This window comes from Triturus cristatus, chromosome 4_1 (genome assembly GCF_964204655.1).
Source record: "Triturus cristatus chromosome 4_1, aTriCri1.1, whole genome shotgun sequence".
NCBI classification, from domain to species: domain Eukaryota; kingdom Metazoa; phylum Chordata; class Amphibia; order Caudata; family Salamandridae; genus Triturus; species Triturus cristatus.
The window spans coordinates 958139009-958165983 of NC_140585.1; the positions used below are offsets into that span (position 1 = coordinate 958139009).

At 50.3% G+C, this 26975-nt stretch overlaps 1 protein-coding gene across 3 annotated transcripts in view; it reads left to right on the plus strand.

Annotated features, from left to right (window-relative positions):
• Positions 1-26975, plus strand: part of CAPS2 (calcyphosine 2) — an 825864-nt gene that overhangs the window by 741819 nt on the left and 57070 nt on the right. For all 3 annotated transcript variants that reach the window (XM_085653843.1, XM_085653845.1, XM_085653844.1), the window contains one exon: positions 48-144. In XM_085653843.1, coding sequence (XP_085509969.1) covers positions 48-144 — 97 coding nt within the window. The remainder of the gene's footprint in view (positions 1-47; positions 145-26975) is intronic.

A 26975-nucleotide genomic window follows, 5' to 3' on the forward strand; every position in this document is an offset into this window, starting at 1 on the left:
GAGTTCATAATTAAAATCAATTATTTTGAATTATCTATTTAAATTAGGCATATATGAAGTTGGATCCAAACAAAACTGGAACTGTGACTATGATAGATGTTAACAAGTTCTACTGTGCCAAAATGCACCCCCAAGTTTTGTCAGGTAGGAAACGCATCTGGTAATGCATATTTTATGTAATTTCCCAATGTTGACTTTGAAACTGCACGACATGTGAAAATGAATGATGTCCATACACAGTTACTATATTATTGCTCCTGTAACACAACTTTGAAAATGTATTCAGCAACACAGATTAAAAGTCTCAAAACTCCATTCATGTCTTAGATTCGCTAGATGACCTCAGTAGACGGTGTTACAAATTTATTGGCCTAGGATCTTCAAAAAGTCACATTTATAAATATTCTCGCTCTTTATTGGAGAAGGATCTATTGTCACTTCTTTTAATCTTTTTCATCCTCCTATTCGCTAATGTTATGTACAAATCATTTTTGCCTGTGTCAAAAAGCCTAGAAAAGTACATTTAAATCCACCAAAGTACCCTGTAGCATTACCGTGGGATTGTGGTCTGAGGGGTAACAATGCCTTGCTATTTATGGCAATGGTAGTGCTTGCGCATACCAATGACAATATTTTAAGTGTAAGTGATCATGGTGACAAGATTCCGAGATTACAGACGCTACTACTGTTAAACACTTTTATGTTAAAATTGGTATTTTTAAGTCATTGCTCACTTGAAAAACTTTCATCAGATACTTTGATGTATGTTAAAATAGAAGGTAATGGTCCACTCTTATGACTGCTTTGTATTTTGCAGCTTCTTTGGGTTCCTCTGCTAGTCCCCCCCCCCTCCCCCCCCCGGCACAGTTTATTCCATGATATACCATGCCCTTACCTTACTTCCCAAAAGAAGGTGGTCGTTCATATGAGGATCAGAGCAAATGGTCTATAGCAGAATTTACTTTTGGTACAGCCAGCTCAGAACTCGAGGAAAACAGTTTTCCCTATTTAAAACCACTTGGCACAACACCATTAAAGTGAAAACAGTTAAGGGCAAAGGGTATTTAGCCATCTTCCTTGACGGTACTGTTGTCTTAGTGATCAAACCAAAAGCGAAGCTTACAAAACTGCTGACCTGATTTCCCAGAAAATATGTGAGGAAATTTCATCCCCTGACTGGGTGGAAACCAATATCGAATTGTGAACCTTTCCACAAAATTGTCATATTAAGCCATGTGGAAGTTATGTGGTCCTGTAGTATAAATCCTATTAAGATGGGTATCCTGACTTCATTTCAATCTCGTATTGCATGACAATAGTTTCACATGCATACATAGTTAACCCATCTTGATCAGTTACTTAGAGCATGTGTATATCAGCAATTTTCTCCGTAATTTATTTAAATCAGCTCATTGGAGGTTGTGCATCACCATGTAGATCTGTCATGGTAATCTCATTTGTCCCTGATCTCTCTTCACCTGTAGGTCCCCTGACTTTGGGTGTACTTCTGGAACAAACAACAGGATTTCTTTGCAACTCTTACTATTTTGACATTGTGCAACAACTGTCCTGTTACCCACTATTCTAACAGCATGGGCTGCCATGGACCAGTCACCCAGTGGCATGTCTTTATTTATTTTTTGGCAACAGTCTAAAAGTGCTCCCTACCCCTAATGGTGCTACCTGGTTACACAGATACCTCAAATTCATTCTCCTGAGGGACTTGCTTCATCAGTCTCAAGCACTGGATGTTTCATAGCTCCACATGGTTGAATTTTTCCATGCTGCCAGGCTGGCCACCCTCAGTAACATAGCAAAGTGCATATGCATGTAAATAGTCATGTGCTATGTTGAATCTTAAGCCGAAGGGTGAGTTGACTGGAGTTTAGAGAATCTGTTGGGGAGTATTAACTCAACCTTTACCAATGGTTCCGCTAAAAGCTTCTACCGACTTAGTTGGCAATCCTACCAACCCAAATTATTTAAAACATTATACCTAGAACACAGAGTTCTTTTTTGAGTGGGGAGCCTACATAGATAAACATTCACTCTATCATTCCTATTAGTAACAATTCTAAAAAAGATTTTGTTTGCAAAAACAAAACTTATATATAGGAAACACTGCACTTAACAAATAGTTTAGTGCAAAAACAACTGGTGCACGTTTACATAACCCTCATTATTTTAAAAATCCATTTAGAATACTAAATTTGTTTATGGAATTGCTGTCATTAATGACTACATGGTTTTCCCGACATCGTGACTATTAACCTTGTTTCAAACTGATAGCAGCTTTTTTTTGGAGTCTGTCGTCCTCTTTTTATGATCTGAATATCAGCCAATCAGGTGGACAGACCCAAAGCTCTACTGCCTCTCAATGGATCAACTGGTCAGATTTTCTCCTGCAGGTCTGGTGAGTTGGCAATCTTCTTCCACTTCACCATGGGGGAAATTTTACAGTAATTTGAGGTGAGTCTCAGTTTCCTTTTTGCAGTTGGGGAGCTGGTCTGAGAGTCCTCTTTCACATCATGACAGACACGTCTTGTCCGTGAGGGAGATGGTGAGTTGTGTGTCGGCGGCATATAAGAGGATGTTAATATGGTGAGCATGCATGATGCTGGCTAGAAAGATCATGTATTGTATGTGTTGAAGAGATTTGGGCTCTCGGAGGATCCTTGTGGAACTCCACAGATGAGGTTTCAGGCACCCGAGGTGTATGGTCCAGGCTGATTGGGTTCTTCCAGTCAGGAAGGAGCAGTTCCATCGGAGTGCGTGTCCTTGAAATGTTGTGTAGTCTTTGGATGAGAATAATATTGGAGACTATCAAATGATGCAAAGACGTCCATGAGGATAAGGGCCTCCATGTGTCCTCAGTCCAGATTCATGTGGATTTCATGTGTGGCAGCGATGAAAGCAATTCTGTGATGTGGTTGGGTCTGAAAATAGATGAGTGGTGTTGAGGAGTTGGTAGTCGTTGAGGTATTCTGTGAGGTTTCTGTTGATGATTTTCTCTAAGACCTTGACCTGCAATGGTAGCAGGGAGATCAGTCTTTAGTTGGTGTGCATCAAAGGGTCCGCAGAGGGTCTCTTAAGCAATGAGAGGACAGTTGCGTGTTTCTAAGCATCTGGGAAAGTTGCAGAAGAGGTGGATACATTTATAATGGGTGTGATCATGGTTCTGATGGGTTGCAATCCTCTAGAGTAGGCGTGGTGGTGACAGGGGGGTCCAATGGGGCCCCAAAGAGTGGATGGACTTCATGGTGGTGGTGGTTTCTTCTGGGGTGATGACAGCCTATGTGGTTAGCATTAGTTCTCTGGATAAGAATGGGAGGCATTTGGCAAGGTCTTTTAAGTCCTATTGCAAGCTGATGTTGCTGTAAACGGCAGGGATTTTGTTGTTGAAGAATTGAGAGAGATTGTTGCAGTGGTCCTGCGAGGGAATGATGGAGCTGGCTGATGGTGAGATGAAAACTTTCACTATGGCAATTACTTTGCCTCTGTTAGTGCTGGTATCATTCAGTTTTGCCAGAGTGGTGTGTTTGGTGATCCGGATAGTTAATCCTTTGGAATCAACCATTCCTTCTGTATCAACCCTTCCTATGCAGCCCCTCATTTCTCCAATTAAAATTACGCCTGATCATCCATCAAGGCTATTATGAAGACTTCAATGAGGAAGAACTAGTACCAGAAAATTTTGAGTTGATGCAGATTTTTTTGGGTGTAGAAAATGACCATGCAAGTCAAGAGGGTAAGTCATTTGCACCTACTCATCTGGATCTGGTTAGGCAGTACGTACCGGATGATGCATTTGAGGAAGATGAGGTATAATATCGTAGATGCCAGTGTTTTAAGTGATGTTACAGTGACTAACCAGTTTTAACTTCTCAAAAAGTTATCCAAGTACTAGCATGATTTTGACTCATTGAAGCTTATGTTTCATGGAACCATATAAAAGACTTCCTCTGCAGGTGTCTCAACCACTAGCACCAATAGTACCATATCACCCATTATCCTCTCAGTCTGCTCCTCCTACTTAACCTGACCCTGTGATTGATCCTACTCAACTAGACTTTCTGGACCCTCAGTCTCTCTTACCTGGGACATGTTATGAACATTCTAATGTAACAGATGATTACTCTTCGTCAGATGGTGGTGAAAGTCTAGGAGGGGAGGGTGCTGATGGTGAGGGTCAAGACCAGGCAAAAAGCACCAACAAACCATAATTCTCAGGTGGTCAAATGCCTCTGTGGCATGCCTACATTCCTTCAGAAGCATCTGATCAAAACCCTATTCCTCATAACCCTTAGCCAGATGTTGTATGCAGGTTCCATGGCTTGATAGTCTGTGGTGCACGAAAGTTCAATGTTCCTGTACAGGCTGAAGGCAAAACTAGTTTCCTTTTTGATTATAAATAGAAGATCTAGAGATCCACTAGATCGATCCCAGTTCTGCACCATCTGTGGGAAGAAGATCTTTGTTGCATATGAAATCCTACCATTGTCTCAACATCTGTGACTTGAATAGAGACAAAGCACAGGGTTCCAGATGCTTCTCCAACTTTTTATTAAAATTGACGTAAGACAGATTCTGCCATCTCAGCAGTTGCACAGTGCCACTGATACAACCCCCATGCCCCTTGTGTGGAACCCACTGATAGGGAAGATGAATATTGAGCAACCTCTCGGCTAACGTGTAACAGTGTTTGCAGTAACTTCAGCAACACATTTTAATGTCTCATCCATCATATCATGATATCGTAAGTCCTTATGGCATAACATGTCGCCCTTCATGGTCAAATCACCAGATTATTTATTATTTTGATGAAGGTGGAGCTTGATTCTTCAGATTTAATCCATAAATCTTTAGATGCCACCAAAAATGTCTTTTGTCAGTGCAAGTACTCTTTATTTGACACAGATGGCTCTGTAGCACTTTGTTTAGACCTGAGGTGCACTTCAATCCAAGGTTTTAGACATTCCTTCTGAGGGTAAGCATCTGTACAGTGTTCCTGTTGATGAAGCCTCGCATGCCATGAAGACACATACAAACATGGCCCATTCTTGAAGTATTTTACACAAGAAGGAGTCTTACCTACATAAAGACCAGTGTTATGACCAGGGAGGTTAACAGCAGTCCAATGTTGGGATCCCACCGCCGTGGGTCAGGCGGCCAGCGGGCGGACCAGTCCACCAGCGCCCCCTATGCAGCAACCTCCAAACCCTCCTAGTCCGGCCTTTCAGGCCCATCAATCGCCGGTGGGCGGCAGGATTCGCCATCACCTCCCCCACTGGCTCAACATCACATTGGACAGGCGAGTTTTGCAGATAGTCCAAAGGGGCTTCTCCTTCCCCTTTGAGACTACCCCTCCATCCATGCCACCTCAATTCCATCGCCTGTCCGAGGATCAGCTGGCCCTACTCCAGCAGGAAGTTACAGCTCTCTTGGCCAAGGGAGCCATCGAGCCAGTTCCTGCCCCAGAAGTAGGTTGTGGTTGCTGTTACCACTGCTTTCTGGTGCCCAAGAAGGACAAGTGCCTGCGTCCTATCTTGGATCTCAGGAACGTCAACCGCTTCCTCTGGAAGAAGAAGTTCAAGATGTTGACACTGGCTCAGGTCCTGTCTGCCCTCGACCCGGGAGACTGGTTGGTAGCGTTGGACTTGCAGGATGCTTTTTTTCACATCCCCGTCCTGCCGGCCCACTGGCGTTAACGACGGTTCACGATAGGCCATGAGCACTTTCAGTTTACCGTGCTCCCCTTTGGCCTTACCAGCGCCCCTCGGGTGTGATGGCGGTGGTCGCATCTCATCTGCACAGATCAGGGGTTCCAGTCTTCCCCCATCTCAACGACTGTCTGTTGAAGGCAGGCTCGCCCCAGGCAGTCGTCTCCCTCCTCCAGACTACGGCAGACCTCCTGCATTCGCTGGGGTTCACTATCAATGTGCCAAAATCACACCTGACTCTCTCTCTCAGAAGCTCCTTTTCATCGGAGTGGTTCTGGACACAACGCAGTTTCGGGTTTATCCTCTTGAGCAGCGAGTCCGAGATATTCGGGCTATGATTCCGATCTTTCAGCCTCTATCCCAGGTTTCGCTCAGACAGACCCTGAGGCTGTTGGGCCTCATGGCCTCTTGCATCCTGCTGGTGGATCATGTCAGATGGCATATGCAGGCTCTGCAGTGGGACCTGAAGATCCAGTGGGCACAGCATCAGGGGAATCCGTCCGATTGCATCCAGATCTCGGAAGGCACTGCTTGACAATTGCAGTGGTGGCTCACGAACCAGGATTGGGTCAATGGCAGATCCCTCTCCCTTCCCCAACCAAAGTTTACTGTGGTGACAGATGAATCACTTCTGGGGTGGGGCGGCCACATGGGAGAGGTGGAGATCAGAGGCCTCTGGTCTCTGGCGGAGACCGGGCTCCACATCAACCTTCTGGAGTTCGGGTGATTCGTCTTGCACTAAAGGCATTCCATCCCTCTGTCCTGGGAAGAGGAGTGCAGGTGTTCATGGACAACACCACGACCATGTGGTACTGCAACAAACAGGGCAGGGTGGAGTCGTGGACCCTATGTCAAGAGGCTCTCCGCCTTTGGACATGGCTGGAACATCAGGCATATCCCAGGTGATTCAACACCTGGCAGCTTCTCTGAACGCCAGAGCAGACAAACTCAGCCTCAGGTGCATGATGGATCACAAATGGTGTCTTCAGTCGCAGGTGGTGCAAGGTCTCTTTCAGCAGTGGGGAGACCCTTGGTTAGATCTATTCGTCACCGGAGAGAACGCGCAATGTCAGCAGTTCTGCACGTTGGAATTTCCAACAAGGCACTCGCTAGGCGATGCTTTTCGTCGCAAGTGGAGTTGCGGTCTTCTATACGCCTTTCCGCTTATACCACTTCTGCCCAAAGTGCTGAAGAAGATCAAGCGCGACTGGGCCCAAGTCATTCTTGTGGCTCCGGATTGGCCATCGATCCTCCGATCAGTCTGTCTCGGGAGGATCTTCTGTCGCAACAGCAGAGGATGGTCCTCCACCCGAACCTGTCCAGCCTCCACCTACTTGTGTGGAGATTGAGTGGCGGCAGTTGAAGGCTTTTGACCTTCCTCCCAAAGTCTGTAACGTTATCTTGGCAGCCAGGCGTCCCTCCACTAAAATGGTATACGCCTGCAGATGGAACAAATTTGTGGCATGGTGCACAGAAAAGGCTGTGGATCCCCTTTCCGCCCATCTTTCTGAGGTTCTCTTGTTCCTCCTTTCTTTGGCCCAGTGGGGCTCTGCTCTAGGAACTCTTACTGGCTATCTCTCAGCTGTTTCAGCCTTTTTTAGGCTTCCTGATCAACCTTCTCTTTTCAAGTCTCATATTGTAAATAGATTCCTTAAGGGCATTACTCATCTCTTCCCTCCTATTCCTTTCATAATGCCTCAGTGGGACTTGAACTTGGTTCTGATTTCTCTTATGTGCGCTCCCTTTGAGCCGCTACATAATTCTCCTCTCAGACTGTTAACTTTGAAAACTACCTTCTTGGTTGCCATCACCTCTGCTCGCAGGGTGAGTGAGCTCCAAGCCCTTTCTTCTAAACCTTCCTCCCCAAAGTGGTTACCTCTTTCCACATAGGACAGACCCTCACTTTGCCCACCTTCTTTCCGCCTCCGCATCCTTCTAAAGAGGAAGAGCGGCTCCATCGCCTGGATCCAAAACGTGCGCTTTCCTTCTATCTGGATCACACAAGACAATTCCGGGTGGATGACCAACTCTTTGTTGGCTACATGGTCGCCAAGAAAGGTCGGGATGTACAAAAACGGACCATCTCTCAATGAGTCGTTCTTTGTATAAAAATCTGCTATTCCTTGGTGAAAAAGGAACCTCCAGTAGGGTTGCGTGCCCATTCCACCAGGGCAACGGCAGCTACTACTGCTTTGGGACGTGGAGTCCCTCTTCATGACATCTGCCAGCTACGTGCACACGTTTACCAAACAGTACTGTCTGGACAGCCAAGTCCGGAGAGACGGCACTCCAGGACTTTCTGGTGTGAACTTGGTTTGCATGCCCACCACCGGGATTGCGATTGCTGGGGTTTCTATATTAAGGTGAGGAATCCATAACTAATTGTCCCCTCCGGGTGAACAAGTTACTTACCTTCGGAAACGATATATCTGTAAGAGACATAGATTAGTTATGGATTCCTCCCTGCCCCACCCATTCTCCCTGTTCTGCAAACTGACTTCTAGAATAAGGGACTCTCTTTCAGGGCCCTAGTTTTGTGCACCAGTGGTCAGTGTCTTGCATGGCTCTGCGCTTCTGGCGTGGAATGTTGTGTAAAGAACTGACGTCAGTGCACAAGGGTGGCGTTTAAGTAGATACTGCAATGTCATTCCGGTGACCATGACACCAGCAAAGAACGCGGAGTCGACTGACGCCACCTATCGATGCGCAAGGGTACTGCTGAGGAAAAAATTCTCCGTACCCAATCTGACGCTTGGGGGTATTTCTAAGTTGAGGAATCCAGAACTAATCTGTCTCTTATAGATATATCTGAAAGAAACACGTTAGTTAGATTCCTCACCTTAGAATATCCCCAGGCGTCAGACTGGATCCGGAAGATTTTTCGTCAGCAATACCCCTTGCGCGTCGCTAGGCGTCGTCTGCGGCTCCGCGTCCCTCGTCGGCGTCGTGCGCCGGAATGACGTCGTCGGAGTACTTAGACGCCGCCCTCGCGCGCTGATGTCAGTTCTTCTTTTTTCCGCGCCAGTAAGCGCAGATCCGGGAGAGCTACCCCTTTTAGTCTTTTTTGACTAAAGTTTTTTGATCCTTTTTGATCTTGTCTCGACTCCGGTGCCGGTAGGATGCCTGGTTTTAAAGCCTGTGCTGACTGCAACCGCTTGATGTCGGTTACGGACCATCACCGCCGGTGCCTTTACTGTTTGGGCCTCGACCACGACGCGGAGTCGTGTTCGGACTGCAAGGCCCTGACCTCGAAGGCTAGACGGGAGCGGTCCCGGAAGCTTCTCGAGCTTCGCCACTCGGCTCTGCGCCCCTCTCGATCCCGGTCCAGGAGGAGGTGCAAGGATCGGTCGCGGAGCCGCAGCCGACGTCATCATCGATCGTCTGGCTCCAAGTCTTCGGGTAAGTCGAAGCACTCCAAGAAGTCCAAGAGGCGACACCGCTCTTCGGACTCCCCTCGCCGGTCGCGCGACTCGGCCGAGGGTCAGGGTGGTTCCACCCCCGCGGCTCCAGCGGAGCCGCAGGCGCCGCGCAAGTCCCCATACCCGCCGGTCCCTGGGACTGACGCGACGCCGGCGGAAGTCAGTGTTTTCCTCTCGGCCATGAGGAACCTGGCTCCGCCGTCGATGCCTGGCGCGCCTTCGGGCCCCGCGGACCCGACTGGGCAACCTTGCCTGCCGGCGGCTCCGGCCGCGGCACCGTTGACGGCTCCGGCCTTGACGCCGCAAGTGCCGGAGGGACCCGTTCCCGAGTCCCCGCTGACGCCGGTCGACCTCGTCACGCCTCCTCCGCCGGCGTCGACACCGGTACCACCTCCGACGCCGGCTCCGCTCGGCGTCGAGCCCCAGTTCAGCCCCGCTCCGGGCCCGGCGCCGAAAGCGGCGTCGATGGACGCCGCGTTCGGCGCCGCTGGAGACACATTATGTCTATCATCCGGCTCCGATCCTTCCTCCTGCATACCAGGAATCGGATGACGGGGGCGACTGGGAGGGATCCGAGGATCCTATGGCCGTTCAGGCTCAGCTGTCACAGGACTGGGCAGATGAACTGGGGGAGGCCAGTGGTCTGGATACCTCTCCAGACACTGGATTCATCTCTCCTCCGACTGTGGCTTCGGAGGAGGGTGCTGCTTTCTCTGTGGTGCTGTGCAAGGTGGCCGCAGCCCTTGGGCTCGAGCTACCTGCCGTGGCTGTGAGGACTAACGTCCTCACTGAGGTGCTTCAGTCTGCAGCAAGCTCCACTGAGCCTCTGCTGCAATTCAATGAGGCCCTCATTGACGTTCTGCAGGGCACCTGGTCCAAGCCCTCCACAGTCCCTCCTGTGGACAGGAACGTCGCCAGGCGCCACCGCCCTGCTCCGGGCGACCCCAGTTTTCTGTCCCAACACCCTACCCCCGAGAGCCTGGTTATCCAGGCCTCTACCTCGCAATCCTCCTTCCCGACCGCTCCGCCGGACCGGGATTCCAAGAGACTGGAACAGTTTGGCAAAAAGCTGTTCTCCTCCCTTAGTTTGGGCCTGCGGTCCTTGAACACCGCCTGTCTCTTGGACCGTTATTCCCACTCTCTGTGGGATACGGTGGAGGACGTGCTGCCCCTGTGTCTGGAGGAGGTCCAGACACGACTTTCCCAGGCTCTGGCCGATGGGAGGGATGCAGCACGACATGCTATCCGATGTGGGCTTGACACTACGGACTCGCTGGGTAGGGCGATTTCTACCACGGTGGCGCTTAGACGTCACGCCTGGCTGTGGTCCACGTCCTTTTCGGGTGATGTCCAGAGCACTCTCATGGACATGCCCTTTGATGGCACTCGCCTTTTTGGTGAGAAAGCGGACAGTGCGCTGAATCGCTTTAAGGACTCCCGGGCTACGGCCAAGTCCTTGGGCCTCTCGGCCCCGCGGTCGCAAACTTCCGCCTTTCGCCCCTTTCGTGGCCAAGGAAGGGGTGCCTCCTCACGTACGCCTAGCCACCAGCCGCAGAACCAACCTGTGCGCGGTCGCGGACGTGGTTTCCGCCGAGGCGGTTCTGGAGGACGACGCGGTCAGCCCACATCCACCCCAGCAGCATCCGCCTCAAAGCCTTCCTAGTCCGAGCTTTCAGGCCCATTCCACGCCAGTGGGCGGCAGAGTTCGCCATCACCTGCTCCACTGGCGGTCCATCACATCGAGCAGGTGGGTGCTGCAAATCGTCCTAAGGGGCTACTCCCTCCCCTTCGAGACGACCCCTCCAGCCATGCCACCGCAGCACCACCGTATCTCGGGGGATCATTTGAATCTTCTCCACGAGGAAGTTTCGGCCCTCTTGGCCAAGGGGGCCGTCGAGCGCGTTCCGAGCCCAGAAGTAGGTCGTGGTTGTTATTCCCACTACTTTCTGGTTCCAAAGAAGGTCAAAGGGGGCCTACGCCCTATCTTGGACCTCCGGAACGTCAATGCCTTCCTCCGGAAGGAAAGGTTCAAAATGTTAACTTTGGCTCAGGTTCTAGCTGCCCTAGACCCTGGAGACTGGATGGTAGCGTTGGACTTGCAGGACGCATATTTCCACATCCCCGTCCTGCCGGCCCACCGGCGTTACCTGCGGTTCACGGTGGGTCAAGAGCACTTTCAGTTCACCGTGCTCCCCTTCGGCCTTACCAGTGCCCCTCGGGTGTTCGCGAAAGTGATGGCGGTGGTCGCAGCTCATCTGCGCAGATCAGGGATTCCAGTCTTCCCCGATCTCGACGACTGGTTGTTGAAGGCGGGCTCGCCCCAGGCAGTCGTCTCCCACCTCCAGACTACGGCGGATCTCCTGCATTTGCTGGGGTTTTCCATCAACGTGCCGAAGTCACACCTGAGTCCCTCTCAGAAGCTTCTCTTCATCGGAGCGGTTCTCGATTCGGCGCAGTTCCGGGTCTATCCACCGGAACAGCGGGTCCGGGATATACAGGCCCTGATTCCCATCTTTCGGCCTCTATCCTGGGTTTCGGTCAGGCTAGTGTTGCGGCTTCTGGGGCTGATGGCCTCCTGCATCCTACTAGTGCATCACGCCAGGCGGCGCATGCGGGCTCTGCAGTGGGACCTGAAGTTTCAGTGGGCCCAGCATCACGGCAACCTGTCCGACCATGTCTTGATCTCAGAGGGCACTGCACAGCAGTTGCAGTGGTGGCTCACGGACCGCGATTGGGTCACGGGCAAGAGCCTCTCCCTTCCCCAACCGGAGCATGTCGTAGTGACGGATGCGTCCCTCCTGGGATGGGGTGGCCATATGGGAGAGGCGGAGATCAGAGGCCTCTGGTGGAGTCTCGTCTCCACATCAACCTGTTGGAGTTGAGAGCGATCCGACTTGCACTGAAAGCCTTCCTGCCCTCTGTCAGGGGAAGTGTCGTGCAGGTGTTCACGGACAACACCACCGCCATGTGGTATTGCAACAAACAGGGCGGGGTGGGGTCATGGACCCTTTGTCAGGAGGCTCTGCGCCTCTGGACGTGGCTGGAACACCAGGGCGTCACCCTAGTGGTTCAACATCTGGCGGGCTCTCTGAACGCCAGAGCAGACGAACTCAGCCGCCGGTGCATGATGGATCACGAATGGCGTCTGAACTCCGAAGTGGCGCAAGCTCTCTTTCAGCAGTGGGGAGAGCCTTGGTTAGATCTATTCGCCACCGAAGAGAACGCGCAATGTCAACAGTTCTGCGCATTGGAATTTCCAAGGCGGCACTCGCTCGGCGACGCTTTTCGTCACGAGTGGAGTTGCGGTCTGTTGTACGCCTTTCCGCCTATACCACTTCTGCCCAGAGTGCTGAAGAAGATCAGGCACGACCGGGCCCAAGTCATCTTGGTGGCTCCGGATTGGGCACGAAGGTACTGGTATCCCGAGCTACTCAGTATGTTGACCGATCCTCCGATACGTCTGCCCCTTTGGGAGGATTTTCTGTCGCAGCAGCAGGGGACGGTCCTCCACCCGAACCTGTCCAGCCTCCACCTCCATGCGTGGAGATTGAGCGGCGGCAGTTGATGCCACTTGACTTGCCTCCTGAAGTCTGTGATATCATTCTGGCAGCCAGGCGTCCCTCCACAAAGACGGTATACGCCTGCCGGTGGAACCAATTTGTGGCGTGGTGCACAGCAAAGGCTGTGGATCCCCTTTCCGCCCCTCTATCTGAGGTTCTGCTCTTTCTTCTTTCTTTGGCCCGGCAGGGCTCTGCCCAGGGCACCTTGAAAGGTTATCTTGCTGCCATCTCTGCCTTCTTGCGGCTTCCTGATCAGCCTTCTCTTTTCAAGTCCCCTGTAGTTACACGCTTTCTAAAAGGCATTACTCACACGTTCCCTCCTGTCCCTTTTGTAATGCCTCAGTGGGACTTGAATCTTTTTCTCACATTTCTAATGTGCGCTCCCTTTGAGCCTCTTCATAATTGTCCTCTTCGTCTGCTGACGCTTAAGACTGCTTTTCTGGTAGCCATCACCTCGGCTAGACGGGTGAGTGAGCTCCAGGCTTTATCCTCAAAGCCTCCTTTTCTCTCTGTTCATCCGGACAAGGTTGTCCTTCGGCCTCGTCCCTCCTTTCTTCCAAAAGTGGTGACCCCCTTTCATCTTGGGCAGTCTGTCACCTTGCCCACCTTCTTTCCGCCTCCGCATCCTTCCAAAGAGGAAGAGAGGCTCCACCGTCTGCACCCAAAACGTGCGCTCTCCTTTTATCTGGACCTCACAAAGCAGTTCCGGGTGGACGACCAACTTTTCGTTGGATACGTGGGTGCTAAGAAGGGGAAAGCTGTGCACAAACGGACCATCTCTCGGTGGGTCGTTTTGTGCATCAAAATTTGTTATTCCTTGGCAAAAAAGGACCCTCCTGTTGGGCTGCGCGCCCATTCTACTCAGGCCACAGTGGCTACTACTGCTTTGGGACGGGGTGTCCCTTTGCAGGACATCTGTCAGGCGGCGACGTGGGCTTCGCTACACACGTTTGCCAGGCATTATTGCCTTGACAGCCAAGTCCGGAGGGATGGCTTCTTTGGCCGTTCTGTCCTCCAGGACTTTCTGGTGTGATCTTGGTTCGCAGACCCACCACCGGGGATGGTATTGCTTGGGTATCTATTCTAAGGTGAGGAATCTAACTAACGTGTTTCTTTCAGATGAACAAGTTACTTACCTTCGGTAACGATGTATCTGTAAGAAACATTAGTTAGTTAGATTCCTCACCGACCCACCCATCCTCCCCGTTCTGCGAACTGACATCTAGGGTTAAGGTTATCCTTTTCAGGCCCCTAGATTTTCTTTTTGGCACCAGTCTCGGTCTTTGCATGGCTCTGCGTTCCTGGCGCGGAAAGCTATATACAAGAACTGACGTCAGCGCGCGAGGGCGGCGTCTAAGTACTCCGACGACGTCATTCCGGCGCACGACGCCGACGACGGACGCGGAGCCGCAGACGACGCCTAGCGACGCGCAAGGGGTATTGCTGACGAAAAATCTTCCGGATCCAGTCTGACGCCTGGGGATATTCTAAGGTGAGGAATCTAACTAACTAATGTTTCTTACAGATACATCGTTACCGAAGGTAAGTAACTTGTTCATCATTACCGAAGGTAAGTAACTTGTTCATTATGACCAGAGAAGTTACCAGCAGTCCAATGTTCTACCTTGTAAACAAGGCCACTATGGCTAACAAGGACAGAATTACTCCAGATATGGAAAACACTGCCACAAATCCAGTAGACAACAGAAAAGGATAAGGAGCCTTATCAAAAAGAGGCCAAGAACACGCTCACCAAACTAGTCTTTGGCTTGCCCAGCCCCTCTATACCTTTGGGGAGACAGTTCCTTTCACTCTGTAATGATAGCCCTTCAAACCAATGGGTTCTGAATGTAATCTGTTGTAGATATTCAACAGAGTTCATTTCAAAACCACCTCTCCAATCTCCCAGAAATGAGAATCATCTTTATCTTGAGGCCTTCTGGGAATAAATCTTCATACTCTTCCTCAAGAATGTCGTAGCGCTAACTCCGAAGGCCAAGTAAAATCAAGCGTGTTATTCAGCAATCATTCTTATTAAAAAATAATCAGAAGAGTGTTGCCCTATTTTAAACTTAAGGGAACTCAACACATATATCAGTAAGCTATATTCAGAGACATTGCTTGATAGGCTACTCGCAGTATACGAGACGCTACGGTCTGTATGATATTGTTTGCTGAACAGAGCATGAAGTGGATACCCTCTGCCATTTGAAATGTATGACACTATAACGCAAACTTTCTGATGGATACAACTGCCAGTGGATTCCTCACCTTGTGAATATCCCCTGCGCCAGCAACATTCGGAAAATTTTGTAGCAGTCCACACCGATGAGGTCGAAGACGACGTCACAGAGACACGGCTCCGCTCGTGACTCCGCTGACGTCACCGGCTCCATAAGAAGACCTCGTTGGCGTGATGACGTCAGTTCCCTTTTTTCCGCGCCGTCGACGCCAACGGATTTCAGGAATCTCTCTCTGTAGCTATACTTGTTACTTTGTTTTCTGCTGGTTTCTCTTTGTCTTCTTCGGTTGAAATGTCGACGAAGAAGTCTGGATTTAAACCTTGTCGAGAATGTGGGAAACACATGTCGATAAGGGATCCGCACGACGACTGCGTGTGGTGCCTGTCATCGGACCATGATGTGGAAGGATGTTCCTGCTGCCGCAAGATGAGCTCCAAGGCTCTTAAGGAGAGGGAGGCAAAGCTCTTCATTGCCAAGATGTAGAAAGAAAAAAGAGGCCGGAAGAAATCGAGGTCGAGATCGAGGTCGGCGTCGAAGTCGACCTCGGGACATGCTTCTAAATCTAGGAAGCACAAGAAAAAGAGGAGGCATTCATCTCGACCTCATTCGGATAGGGATGTGGCTCCGAGATCGACATCGCCCTCCTGACACCGTAAGAACTTTGTGTCTCCCTCGCCTGTTCTGGATTCACCTATTGGCCTGTCGTCACCTGTGGCTTCACCGGAATATTCTCCGGCTCTGGCCCCGGCTCCATCTCCAACGCCGACTCCATCTCCGACGCCGGCTCCTTCTCAGGCTTCGTCCCCGGTTCCGATCAAGGAGCTTCCAGCTCCGGCAGAGCCTTCGGCTCCACTGATTCCACCGTCGGCGCCGGTTGGCCCGAGTTCGGTGATGCCTGAACATTATCCTGCGTTTCCAGGACCAGGTCAGGACCCTACGCATTATCTTAATGCTGTGTACGGAGTCTTCTCCAAAGCCATGTACCCCTCTGGTGCACCTTCGGGTCCTATGGCTTTTAGTTTGGGAGTTCCCCTAGCCTATCCTCAGGCTCCCTTCATGCCATTTTTTCCGGTGACGCCGTCTTGACATCTACCGTCGCCGAGGACATCGACGCCGCTCCCTTCTTCACCGGCGCCGACTCGACATCGTTCGACGCCGGCTGGCCCATCGGATCTACGCTCGGCTCCGACGCCGTCGGATTCGGTCACGGCGCCGCCGACTCAGGTTGTGAGAATCGGGTCTAGGAGGGAGGCCCAAAGGGTGCTGGATGAACAAAGGTACCTGATGGAGGAAGTAGAGGAAGGGGAGCTCATGGATTCGGACGATGTATTTGATGAGTTGAAGGAGGCTAGTGGCCTGGACTTATCACCTGAATGGGAGATTACTCCTCCTTCTGACCTTCCTTCGAAGGTTGTGGCTCCATACCATGCTGTGATAAAGAAGGCAGCTGAACTTTTAGATCTACAATTGCCTTCTGCAGAGTTCAAACCTAACATCTTAACAGAAGTTCTGCACTCTCCTTCTGCTGTTTTGGAGCCTTTACTCCCTTTTAATGATGCCATTATAGAGCCAGTAATGGAGGTGTGGCGTAAGCCCTTTTCTGCTCCGGCAGTCTCTAGAGTTATTGCCAGGAGGTATAGGGCAGCTCCGGGGGACCCAGACTTTTTGACTTCTCACCCATCTCCGGAGAATCTGGTGGTTAAGGCTGCCTGTTCCAGAAAATCATCGGGTTCTTTTCCCCAAGTCCCGAGTGACAGGAAGGCGAAGAAATTGGATCAGTCGGCCAAGAAAGTCTTCTCTTCTGCCAGCATGGCCCTTAAGTCAACGAATGCCACCTGTCTTTTGGGCCGATATATCCATGCACCTATGGACTGAGCAAAGCAGCTAGCCCCGAAGCTGTCAGAAGAGGATAGGATAAGTTTCAATGAGGTCCTTTCGGATACCCAAGCGGCGGCACGTCAGGTGATCCAAAGTGGCTTGGATACAGCTGACTCGGTTGCAAGAGTCATGGGGTCTTCTGTTGCCACCAGGAGGAGTGCGTGGCTTAAATCTTCAGAATTCTCCCCTGATGTTCAGTCAACGCTATTGGACTTGCCTTTTGATGGCTCCGGACTCTTTGGCAAGAAAGCGGATGCTGCGCTTGAAAGATTTAAAGAGAGTAAGGCCACGGCTAAATCTTTGAGCCTTCAATCTCAGTCAAGGTGTTCATTCAAGAGGTACAGGGGCTTCGGAAAGTCAACCTTTCGTTCTTACAGACAGCCTCAGCAGCAACAGCAACAAAGCATTCTGTATAAGAGCTTCAGAGGCAGACTCAGGGGTCGCTCTCGAGGTCGACAGCTCTCCTCCTCTTCCTCTTCCTCCTCCTCAGCCCCTCCCACCACTGCAAAGCAGCCCTAGATCCACCATTCTGGATCATGTTGGTCCTGTGGGGGGCCGACTTACCCATTTGCTACAAGATTGGGAATCGGTTACTACAGACCTTTGGGTTCTAGATCTTGTAGAAAATGGGTATGCCCTTCCCTTTCGGGAATTTCCTCCAAATTACCCTCCTTGTCAAGGTGCTTGCTCGGAGGACCACCGTCTTCTCCTGCAGGAGGAAGTCCTGACGTTACTAAGAAAAGGTGCGATAGAGGTGGTTCCAGAGCAGGAGAGGGGTCAGGGATGCTACTCCCGGTATTTCCTGATTCTGAAAAAGGACGGCAGATTGCGTCCGATATTGGACCTCAGGATCTTGAATCTTTTTCTGAGGCAAGAGAAGTTCAAGATGCTCACCCTTGCACAGGTTCTTCAAGCGCTGAATCAGGTGGACTGGATGGTGTCGATCGATTTGCAGGATGCGTATTTTCACATCCCCATTCTGAAGTTGCACAGGAAGTATCTCCGGTTTACGGTAGGATCGCAACATTATCAGTTTGCGGTCCTTCCGTTTGGTCTTACTACTGCACCTCGAGTCTTCACGAAGGTGATGGCAGTGGTGGCAGCCCATCTCAGAAGGTCAGGGATTTCAGTTTTCCCCTATCTGGACGACTGGCTGATCAAAGTGGAGTCGCCAGAGAAGGTGCTTCATCATCTGCAGGTTACAACTCAGCTGTTGTACAAATTGGGATTTTCGATAAACGTACCCAAGTCTCACCTGGTGCCCTCACAGCGCAACCTGTTCATAGGGCGGTACTGGACACTACTGTGTGTCGGGCATTCCCACCTCCACAAAGGATTCTCGACATACAGGATTCCCCTGTTTTACAATGGAGCAGTCGTTCCGGTCCTGAAGGTCCTTCGCCTGCTCGGTCTGTTAGCCTCCTGCATTCTGTTGGTCAACCATGCACGCTGGCACATGAGGGCCCTCCAGTGGTGCCTTTGCAGGCAGTGGTATCAGCACAAGGGAGATCTCAGGGAGTCTGTGAGGATCTCCAGAGAAGCTGTGGCGGACCTGTCTTGGTGGAGCGTAGAGGGCAATCTGACTCAAGGGAAGCCCTTCCATCTACCTCCATCGGTGGCCTCAGTGATAACGGATGCATCCACTTTAGGGTGGGGTGCGCATCTGGGGAATCTGGAGATCAAGGGTCTTTGGTCTCCAGAGGAAAGGTTGCTTCACATCAACCTTCAGGAATTGCGGGCGATACGTTTGGCGCTCAAGGCCTTCCTCCCTTCCCTGTCAGTCGGTTCAAGTCCTGACGGACAACACTACCGCGATGTGGTATGTCAACAAGCAGGGAGGAGTGGGGTCTCTTTGTCTCTGCAGAGAGGCTCTGCGTCTCTGGTCCTGGGCTCAGGATCATCGGATTTGTCTGATGGCAAATCACCCTCCCCGTCTACTTACGACAAACCGAAGACCTACTGACCTTCAGGAGACAACTCAAGACCTGGCTTTCAGACCAGTAGCAACAGCACCCCCCCCCCCCCCCCCCCCCAGCGCCTTGAAACCCTTACGGGTAAGTAGCGCGTTACAAATTTACTGATTGATTGATTGATCTGGCCGGGGTTCTGAACGTACGTTCAGACAGTCTCAGTCGGCAGTTTTCTGCCGACCAGGAGTGGAGGCTTCATCCAGAGGTGGTTCGTCACGTCTTTTGGATGTGGGGAACTCCTCTGGTGGACCTGTTTGCCACTCACGAGAATGCTCACTTCCCGTCATTCTGCAGTCTCCGGTATCCAATGCAGGGAGCTTTGGGGGGCGCGTTTCAGTTGAGATGGGACTCGCATCTCCTTTACGCGTTTCCTCGCATACCCTTGATTCCTCGGGTTCTGAGGAAGATTCGCCAAGACCGGGCCCAAGTCATATTGATCGCCCCGGATTGGCCAAGAAGGGTGTGGTATACAGGTCTTCTCTACCTCTCCTCGTGCCCTCCGCTCCGTCTCCCTCTGAGGGCAGACCTCCTCTCGCAGTCGAAGGGGCAGGTTCTACAACCCCACCTCCAGAGCTTACACCTTCATACCTGAAGATTGAACGGGGCAGCCTGAATTCTTTTTCTCTCCCACCAGATGTTGTAGATGTAATTTTGACTGCCAGATGTCATTCCACCAAAACTATCTATTCCTATAGGTGGTCTAAATTTGTGCTCTGGTGTGGGGAAAAGTCAATTGATCCTTTGAGGGCTCGTTTATCTGACATTCTGCAGTTTGCCCTTTCTCTTGCTCAGCAAGGTTTTGCTCTAGCCACTGTAAAGGGATACTTATCGGCTTTGTCTGCATTCCTTTGCTTGCCGGATCAGCCATCCTTGTTCAAATCACCTATTGTTTTACGATTTCTGAAAGGCCTTACTAACAAGTTTCCTCCTACTCCTTTTATTGTGCCTCAATGGGACTTAAATCTTGTCTTAACTTACCTGATGGGTTCTCCTTTCGAGCCCTTACACAAGTGTCCCTTGAGACTGTTGTCTTTCAAGACGGTTTTTCTGATTGCGATCACCTCGGCAAGGAGGGTAAGTGAGCTTCAAGCTCTGAGTTCAAAACCCCCGTTCTTGACCATTCATGCTGAAAGAATGGTACTCAGGACCAGGGCTGCTTTTCTGCCTAAAGTGGTAACTCCCTTCAATCTGGGGCAGTCCATTACCCTTCCTACCTTCTATCCTCTCCCTCACCCTTCCAAGGAGGAGGAGCGGCTTCACCGTCTGGACCCTAAGAGGGCGGTGAGCTTCTTCCTTGACAGGACAGAAGACTTTCGAGTTGACGACCAGCTCTTCGTGGGCTTTGTTGACTGCAGGAAAGGCAGAGCGGTGCACAAGCGCACCCTTTCCAGATGGATTGTCTTGTGCATCAAGATATGCTACTCTTTGGCTGGTAAGGAACCTCCAGAGGGTTTAAGGGCTCATTCTACTAGAGCTAAGTCTTCCACTTCAGCTTTGTCTAGAGGTGTTCCTGTTGAGGTCATTGTGAGAAAGTGGCTCTGTATATACTGTTCCCTAATAGGTACAGGGTGTACAGAGTCCACAGTCCCCCAGAGGCTGATAGAGGTCAAAGTTAGGTATGACCTTACTCTCAAAAGTGGTAGCTTGGTCGAGCAGTAAGGCAGTACCAGAGGACAGTGTAAAGCATTTATTGTACACACTCAGTCAGCAAATAGTTTCACACACTCAATAACTGAACTCTAGGCCAATGGTTTATATATATAAAATATATGCTTGTTTTATTTTTAGAACCACAAAGGGGGTAAAAATATACTTTCTCAGAATGAGAGGTTGAATATAAATACTTTTGTCTTAAGCAATAAATTTGTGTAAACAGTCACAGTTGGTTGCAATAAACAATCCTATTTCCTAAACATAACAATGCATTGAGCTCAATGGTAAATTCAGGTTATTTGTAATAAATTACTTTTCAGATTACTTTTGGAATTCCAGGTCTGGCTCCTAGAACCAGCCTTGGGTCAGTATTCAGAATCAAGTGATGAAAGTCGACTTAATAACTGTAATGATTTTTAAATAATATTTAGCTATTTCAAAAGTTAGCACTTAGAAAATATTTCAAAGAAAACATTCAATGGATCTCTATGGCAAGAAATTCAAATTGCAGGTAGAGTACTTTATCGTTACTTTAGTAATCCAGGACTGGGTACCTAGACCCAGGACTGGGGTCCTTATCAAAAACAGGAAAGTAATTTCGTTTGCAGAAATGGTACGATTTTAAAAGAATATTTCAAATTTGCAAAAATAGACACTTAGAAGAAATTTCACAGAAAAGCAGACAATGGTTTCCTATGGGAGAAAAATGAGTTAGAGGTAAGTATAGTTGTGAACACTTTTCAGGGTTAGGGCTGGGCACCAAGATCCAGCACTGGGAGCTCACCTAGGAGCAGGTGAGTAAATTCGTTTTTGTCACTTGGCTGATTTTTGGTGAATTTTTGCAGTTTTGAAAAGTTCACACTTAGAAGATTTTTGAAGAAAAAGCCAGTCAATGTTACCCTATGAGGAAAATGAAGTTAGCGGTTTAAGGGTAAGTACTCGACTGGCAGAGTTGAAATTCTGGGCATGGACTCAGGGGTCCCCCAGTGTCAGGTAGGTACAGTTGGTTCACCCTCAGCGGTTTCAGGACGGCCGGGTGCAGAGAGAGTTAGGCCCAATGTTATCCTATGAGGGATAGGGGGGGCCTTGGTTGGTGGCTGCTGTCTGGCAAGCCACGCGGCTGTGGGAGCTGGGCTCCTGGTCACTTACTCAGGGCAAGTGGGGAAGTAGGTTAGTGTAGAGAGGGCACTGCCAGGGCCACTCGGGCGGCTGGGTGCAGGGTGCTTGTGAGCCTTCGGGCGCTCAATGGAAATCAATGGGAATGTTCCGGTTTGGAAAAAGGCTGCAGGCTCGGGGACGAGGATGTTTCAGGTGCCACCACCACTTCGAGAGGTAAGTTGGGTAGTTGTAGGTTAGGTGGGTACCCCGGGATTGGGCACAGGGGGCCGCAGGGCGCCGGGTGCAGGGGTGCCTTTTGACGTCGGGAATCTTACCCTCTGGTTGATCGCGGTTGGGGTGGCACTTGGTTCTGAGGCTGCAGGCTTCTTCCGGGATGTCGAGGGGGGTCCTTGGGTGCCGGACTCGGAGTCACAGTCGCCGTGGGGTCGTCCTCAGGGTCTTTGTCCACTCTGGCACTGGCCAGGCTTGGCTGGTGCAGAGTGTGTTGGGTCCGCGGTTCCGGGCTGCTGACAGGGGTTAAAAATAGGTTTCTTGAGTAGAGCCTCTACTCATGGGAGTCCCAGGGGCTTAGAGCCAAAAGGTAGCCAGGTCCTCCGGGGTTGGTGAGGTTGCTGGCCACGAGAGTTGCCGCGCTGGTGCAGGTTCGAGAGTCGACAGGCCGGTAGGGCTGGGGCCTAAGCAGTTGGCGTCTTCTTCTCTTTTTAGCAGCTGCAGGGCAGGTCTTTGTTCTTCTTGCTCTTCTTGTAATTTTCTATCTGGAATCTTAAGGAAGGAAGGTTCAGGGTGCCCCTAAATACTAGATTTAGGGTCGCTACAGGTAGGTGAAGGCCAGGGACCAATGGGTCCTTGTCCTGGGGTGGGTACACCCCCTATCCTGCCTCTCTCCTGTGGGAGGGGGGCAGTAGCCTAATCCTGATAGGGTAGGGCCTCCCATCTTCAAGATGGCGAGAGCCCGGAGATGTGCTTCACCTCGCCTCCCCCACCTGAGGGGTGGGGTGGGCAGGCTGGCACATCCCCTGTCCTTGTATGGGGTTTCCGGCCAAGCTTCCCGCCAGAGTGGGGGGTTGCAGTGGCCTGGGGAAACTCCAAATGGCGGCCTGCCTTTGAAGCTTCCCTTTGCTCATCCTGGGGGAGGAGATTTCTCACCTCACCCAGGATGTGCATTGTTGCAGGCCCGGGAGAGCAGGGGCTCTCCCACCCAGGGGTCCAGCAACGTGTCTGCTGTGTGGCAGCCTGGGCAGCCTCAGAGCAGACGTGGATTGTAAGTTAGCTGTAAGGGGGCATCTCTAAGATGCCCTCTGGGGTGCTTAGTACATTAAATCCTACACTGGCATCAGTGTGGGTTCAATGTGCTGAGAAGTTTGATACCAAACTTCCCAGGCTTCAGTGTTGCCAATATGGTGCTGTGGAGCTCGTGTTTGACAAGCTCTCAGCACCATGTACTCTTAAATGACAGCACTGCACTTACAGTGCCCAGGAATGGACCCGGGTACTGTAGGGGCACAGGGCTCCTGCTCCTGTGCCCACACCATAGGCGTAATGCACCCAGCTAGAGGGGTGGCTGACATATGCCTTGGCAGTGTAGGTGATGGGCATGGTACACAGTGATGTGTGCCATGTCGACTATTTGTTTTGTCCTGCACCCAGACACTCAACCTGCTAGGGCAGTGTGTGTGTAAGGGTACAGGGCCTCTGAGGGTGGCACAATGAGTGCTGCAGCCCTTAGAGGCCTTCCCTGGCCACAAGGCCCTGGGTACCTAGGGTACCATTTACTAGGGGCTGACATGTGGCTAGGGTTTGCCAATTTGGAGTTTGTGTGGTTTAAGGAAGGAACATAGGCCCTGGGCACCTGATTGGCAGGAACCCAGGGTACACTCAATCGAAGTACATTCAGCAATTTAGCAAAAAGTGGGGGCATACCATGCAAGAAAGATGGCACTTTCTCACAGTCATTTGTAGGGCGGCAACTTGGGCCTCCCTCCACACTTTCGCAAAGCATTACTGCTTGGATTCCGAGGTGAGGAGGGACGGACATTTTGCTTGTTCCGTCCTTCAGGACTTTCTGGTATAGAAGGGTGGACACCCTCCTCCGGGAGTGGGACTGCTGTGGGAATCTTTTCACAAGGTGAGGAATCCACTTGCAGATGTATCAATCAGAAGAACAAGTTACTTACCTTCGGTAACGCTTTTTCTGGTGGATACAGTATCTGCCTGTGGATTCCTCACTGACCCACCCGCCTCCCCATTGTCCACCCTTGTATACCTACAATTCTAATGGTGGTATTTCAAAATGTATTTGTTACTGTCAAAGGCATTGTGTTATTTCTTTTGCCTTCCTTTTTATTCTTCACACTGTGTGTGTTACATTGTATATTATGTACTGTGTATACTGTGTATATATTGCTGTCAGTCCATCCGTGTGCTTCAAGGGCACGGAAAAAAGGGCGGAACTGACGTCATCATGCCGACAAGGTCTTCTTATGGAGCCGGTGACATCAGCGGAGTCGCGAGCGGAGCCGTGTCTCTGTGACGTCTTCTTCGACCTCATCGGCGTGGACTGCTACAAAATTTTCCGAATGTTGCTGGCGCAGGGGATATTCACAAGGTGAGGAATCCACAGGCAGATACTGTATTCACCAGAAAAATCGTTACCGAAGGTAAGTAACTAGTTCATTACAATGCGTACCTTTACAAGATAGTCAATACAATGCAGCTTCCATTACAATACATGCCGTAACAACGCATATTCCATTACAACGAAAATTACTATTCTAACACCGCCAGTGCTTACCTCAGGAAGGGTGCTGGTCAGTGAGGGATATGCATTGTAATGGCATGCTTTGTAATGGATCCTGCATTGTATTGACCGCGCTTTAATTTAAGGGCATTGCATTGTAATGCCTGCATTGTAATGGATGTTTCCCGCCATATGATATTTTGCCATACTGCTTACTCTGTATCTGGATGGAAACGCCATTGAGATCTATTCTTGTGAAACAACATAGGTTTTTTAGACTGATGGAATGTTCTGATAGACTGCAATGTTGTGGTACATCTAAAGAAAATAGACCATAATTCACACAATTTAGCCCTGAGGAAGCCTTTATTGAGGCGAAATGCGTTGGCTGCGCAAGCTGAAAATAAATAAAATAGAAGAGAAAAGATCACTAGCAATGACTTACTCGTTGTGTTTCCTGGATTACTGTGCTTAAATTGTTGCTTTTTACACTCAGGATTATTGTTGCCTCTCATTCTATGTTCTAAACTATACATTGCTGGATATGCTTCATTCCATCGATGAAGGGTATTTATCTTACGTTTCACAGTCTGCAGTCTATACTACTAATTCAGGGCTCTACCAATGAGCTTATGAGTCATTGCACAGTGCCTGGCACCGGTGGCAGCACATTTGCATCATCTTCGGGTGCGGGTCTTCCTTAACCTGGATGGCTTACTTGTAACTGTCATTGATGCCTGACTGATCTAAGCAAGGACATAATTAGCTCTGTTCGGAATAGACTCAAGTTTTCAGATCAGTTAAGTTGCATTCTAAACAAGTCAAAGTCCAAACTAGTCAGTGCAAAAGAAAGTTTGTTTCGAGGAGCATACATTTACTCAGACAACCTAAAGATAGCACCATTTTATGAATGAGGTGTAAGAGACTGATGACTTTTAATCAGGACATGAAGGTGGAAACCCAAGCAGCAATGCGCAAACTCAAGGTGCTATTAGGCATAATGTTGTTATGCATTTTTCTAGTGCCTTAATGTTGTGTGTATTACAAAATCTGACGGAGACTTCTAGCTGCAAATTCCTTACCTCTGCATTTCCCAGGCGTCAGACTTGATCCAGAAAATTTTGCGTGAGGAGTACGCATGCGTTCTGCTCCGCAAGATGTTGCGGGCGTTGGTTGTGACATCGGGTCACCTAGATAGGTGCCACCTTCTTTCATTTCAGCGCCAGTTAGCGCTGATCTGGTAAAGAGCTACCCATCTGTCTCTTTTTTTGAAATTTTTTCGATAGAATTTTTCTTGTGTGTCGAGGGATGACCTTTAGACAGGTAGATTTTCAAGCCATGTGGCAGCCGTCACCGCGTGATATTGGTAACTGACCCCCATCTTGTCTGTTTGTGGCATCTTGAGCTTGACCAAGACTTAACGTTGTGCCGAGACTGCCGGACCATGGCTCCGAAGGCCTTGCGGGAGCAATCCATGAAGCTCCTTGTGGCCAGGCAGTCGACATCCAGCGCGACTCCTTGGTGGTCCCAGGCCCGATCGAGGAAGAGAAGGTTGCGGAACTGCTCCAGGTGCCCCAAATCCTCTTTGTCACACTCGAGGTCCTCGGGACACTCCGAAAAGAGGCATAAGAAGTAGTAGTTCAAACAGGCTTCGACTTCATCTCGTCTGTCCTCTATCGATGAAATGGGTGGGGATCATCGATGCTCCAGGCACAGTACCACAGAAATGTTGCCGGGTCTGACACCGCGCCTCCCCCGTTTCCGGGAGTGATCCCCGCTCAAGTGAAAGAATTTTGCGAGGCCATGCGCCTCTTATTTGAGTGGGCCGACCCCTGTAGTGCGTCTTTGGGCCCCCTGGCATCAGAAGAACCCCACATGGCTCCACGCCGACAGCTCTGGCCTTGACACCAGGTGGGTCTCATTGATCTGATGCTGGATCAGGGTCGGCACTGGTCGTGCAACCGCGACCTTCCTGACGGGGCCCAGAGGTTCTACGTCATCGCCTGTTCATATTGAAGAGGTTTCAGGCTTCGGAGAAGAATAGGAGGGGTCACTGGACTCTTTAGAAAGCCAGTTGGATGCTCCCGTTGAGGAATTGGACTGTTATGAGGAACTTGAGGAGGCCAGTGGACTGGATACCTCTCCAGATACTGGTAAGCTCTCTCTACCTTGTATGACTAAGGAGGAGGAGGCTTCTTATGCAATGATGGTGAGGAGGGCAGCGGAGGTCCTTGACCTGGGGCTGCCCTCTTTGCAGTTCAAGACTAATCTTTTGACCAAAGTGCTTCAGCCTGGGGCTTCCTCATCTGAACCCCTTTCGCCCTTTAATGAGGCACTTATGTATGTCCTTCTAGGCACTTGTCCAAGCCTAGCACAGGGGCTCCTGTGAACAGGATTATAGCAAGCTGCCATCACCCTGCAACGGGTGATCCAAGTTTCCTGAGCCAGCAGCCCAACCCTTAGATTTTGCTGGTTCAGACTTCAGTTTCCCATGGGGCTTTCCTTTCTGCTTCCCTGGATAGGGAACCAAAATGGGTTGGATGCACTTGGGAAGAAGATGTTTTCTTCCGCCAGCCTTGTATTGCGGTCAGTGAACATCGCATGCTTATTGGGCTGTTTCTCCCACTCCTTATGGGACACGGTTGTGCAAGTGCTGCCACAGGTCCTGGAGAATAC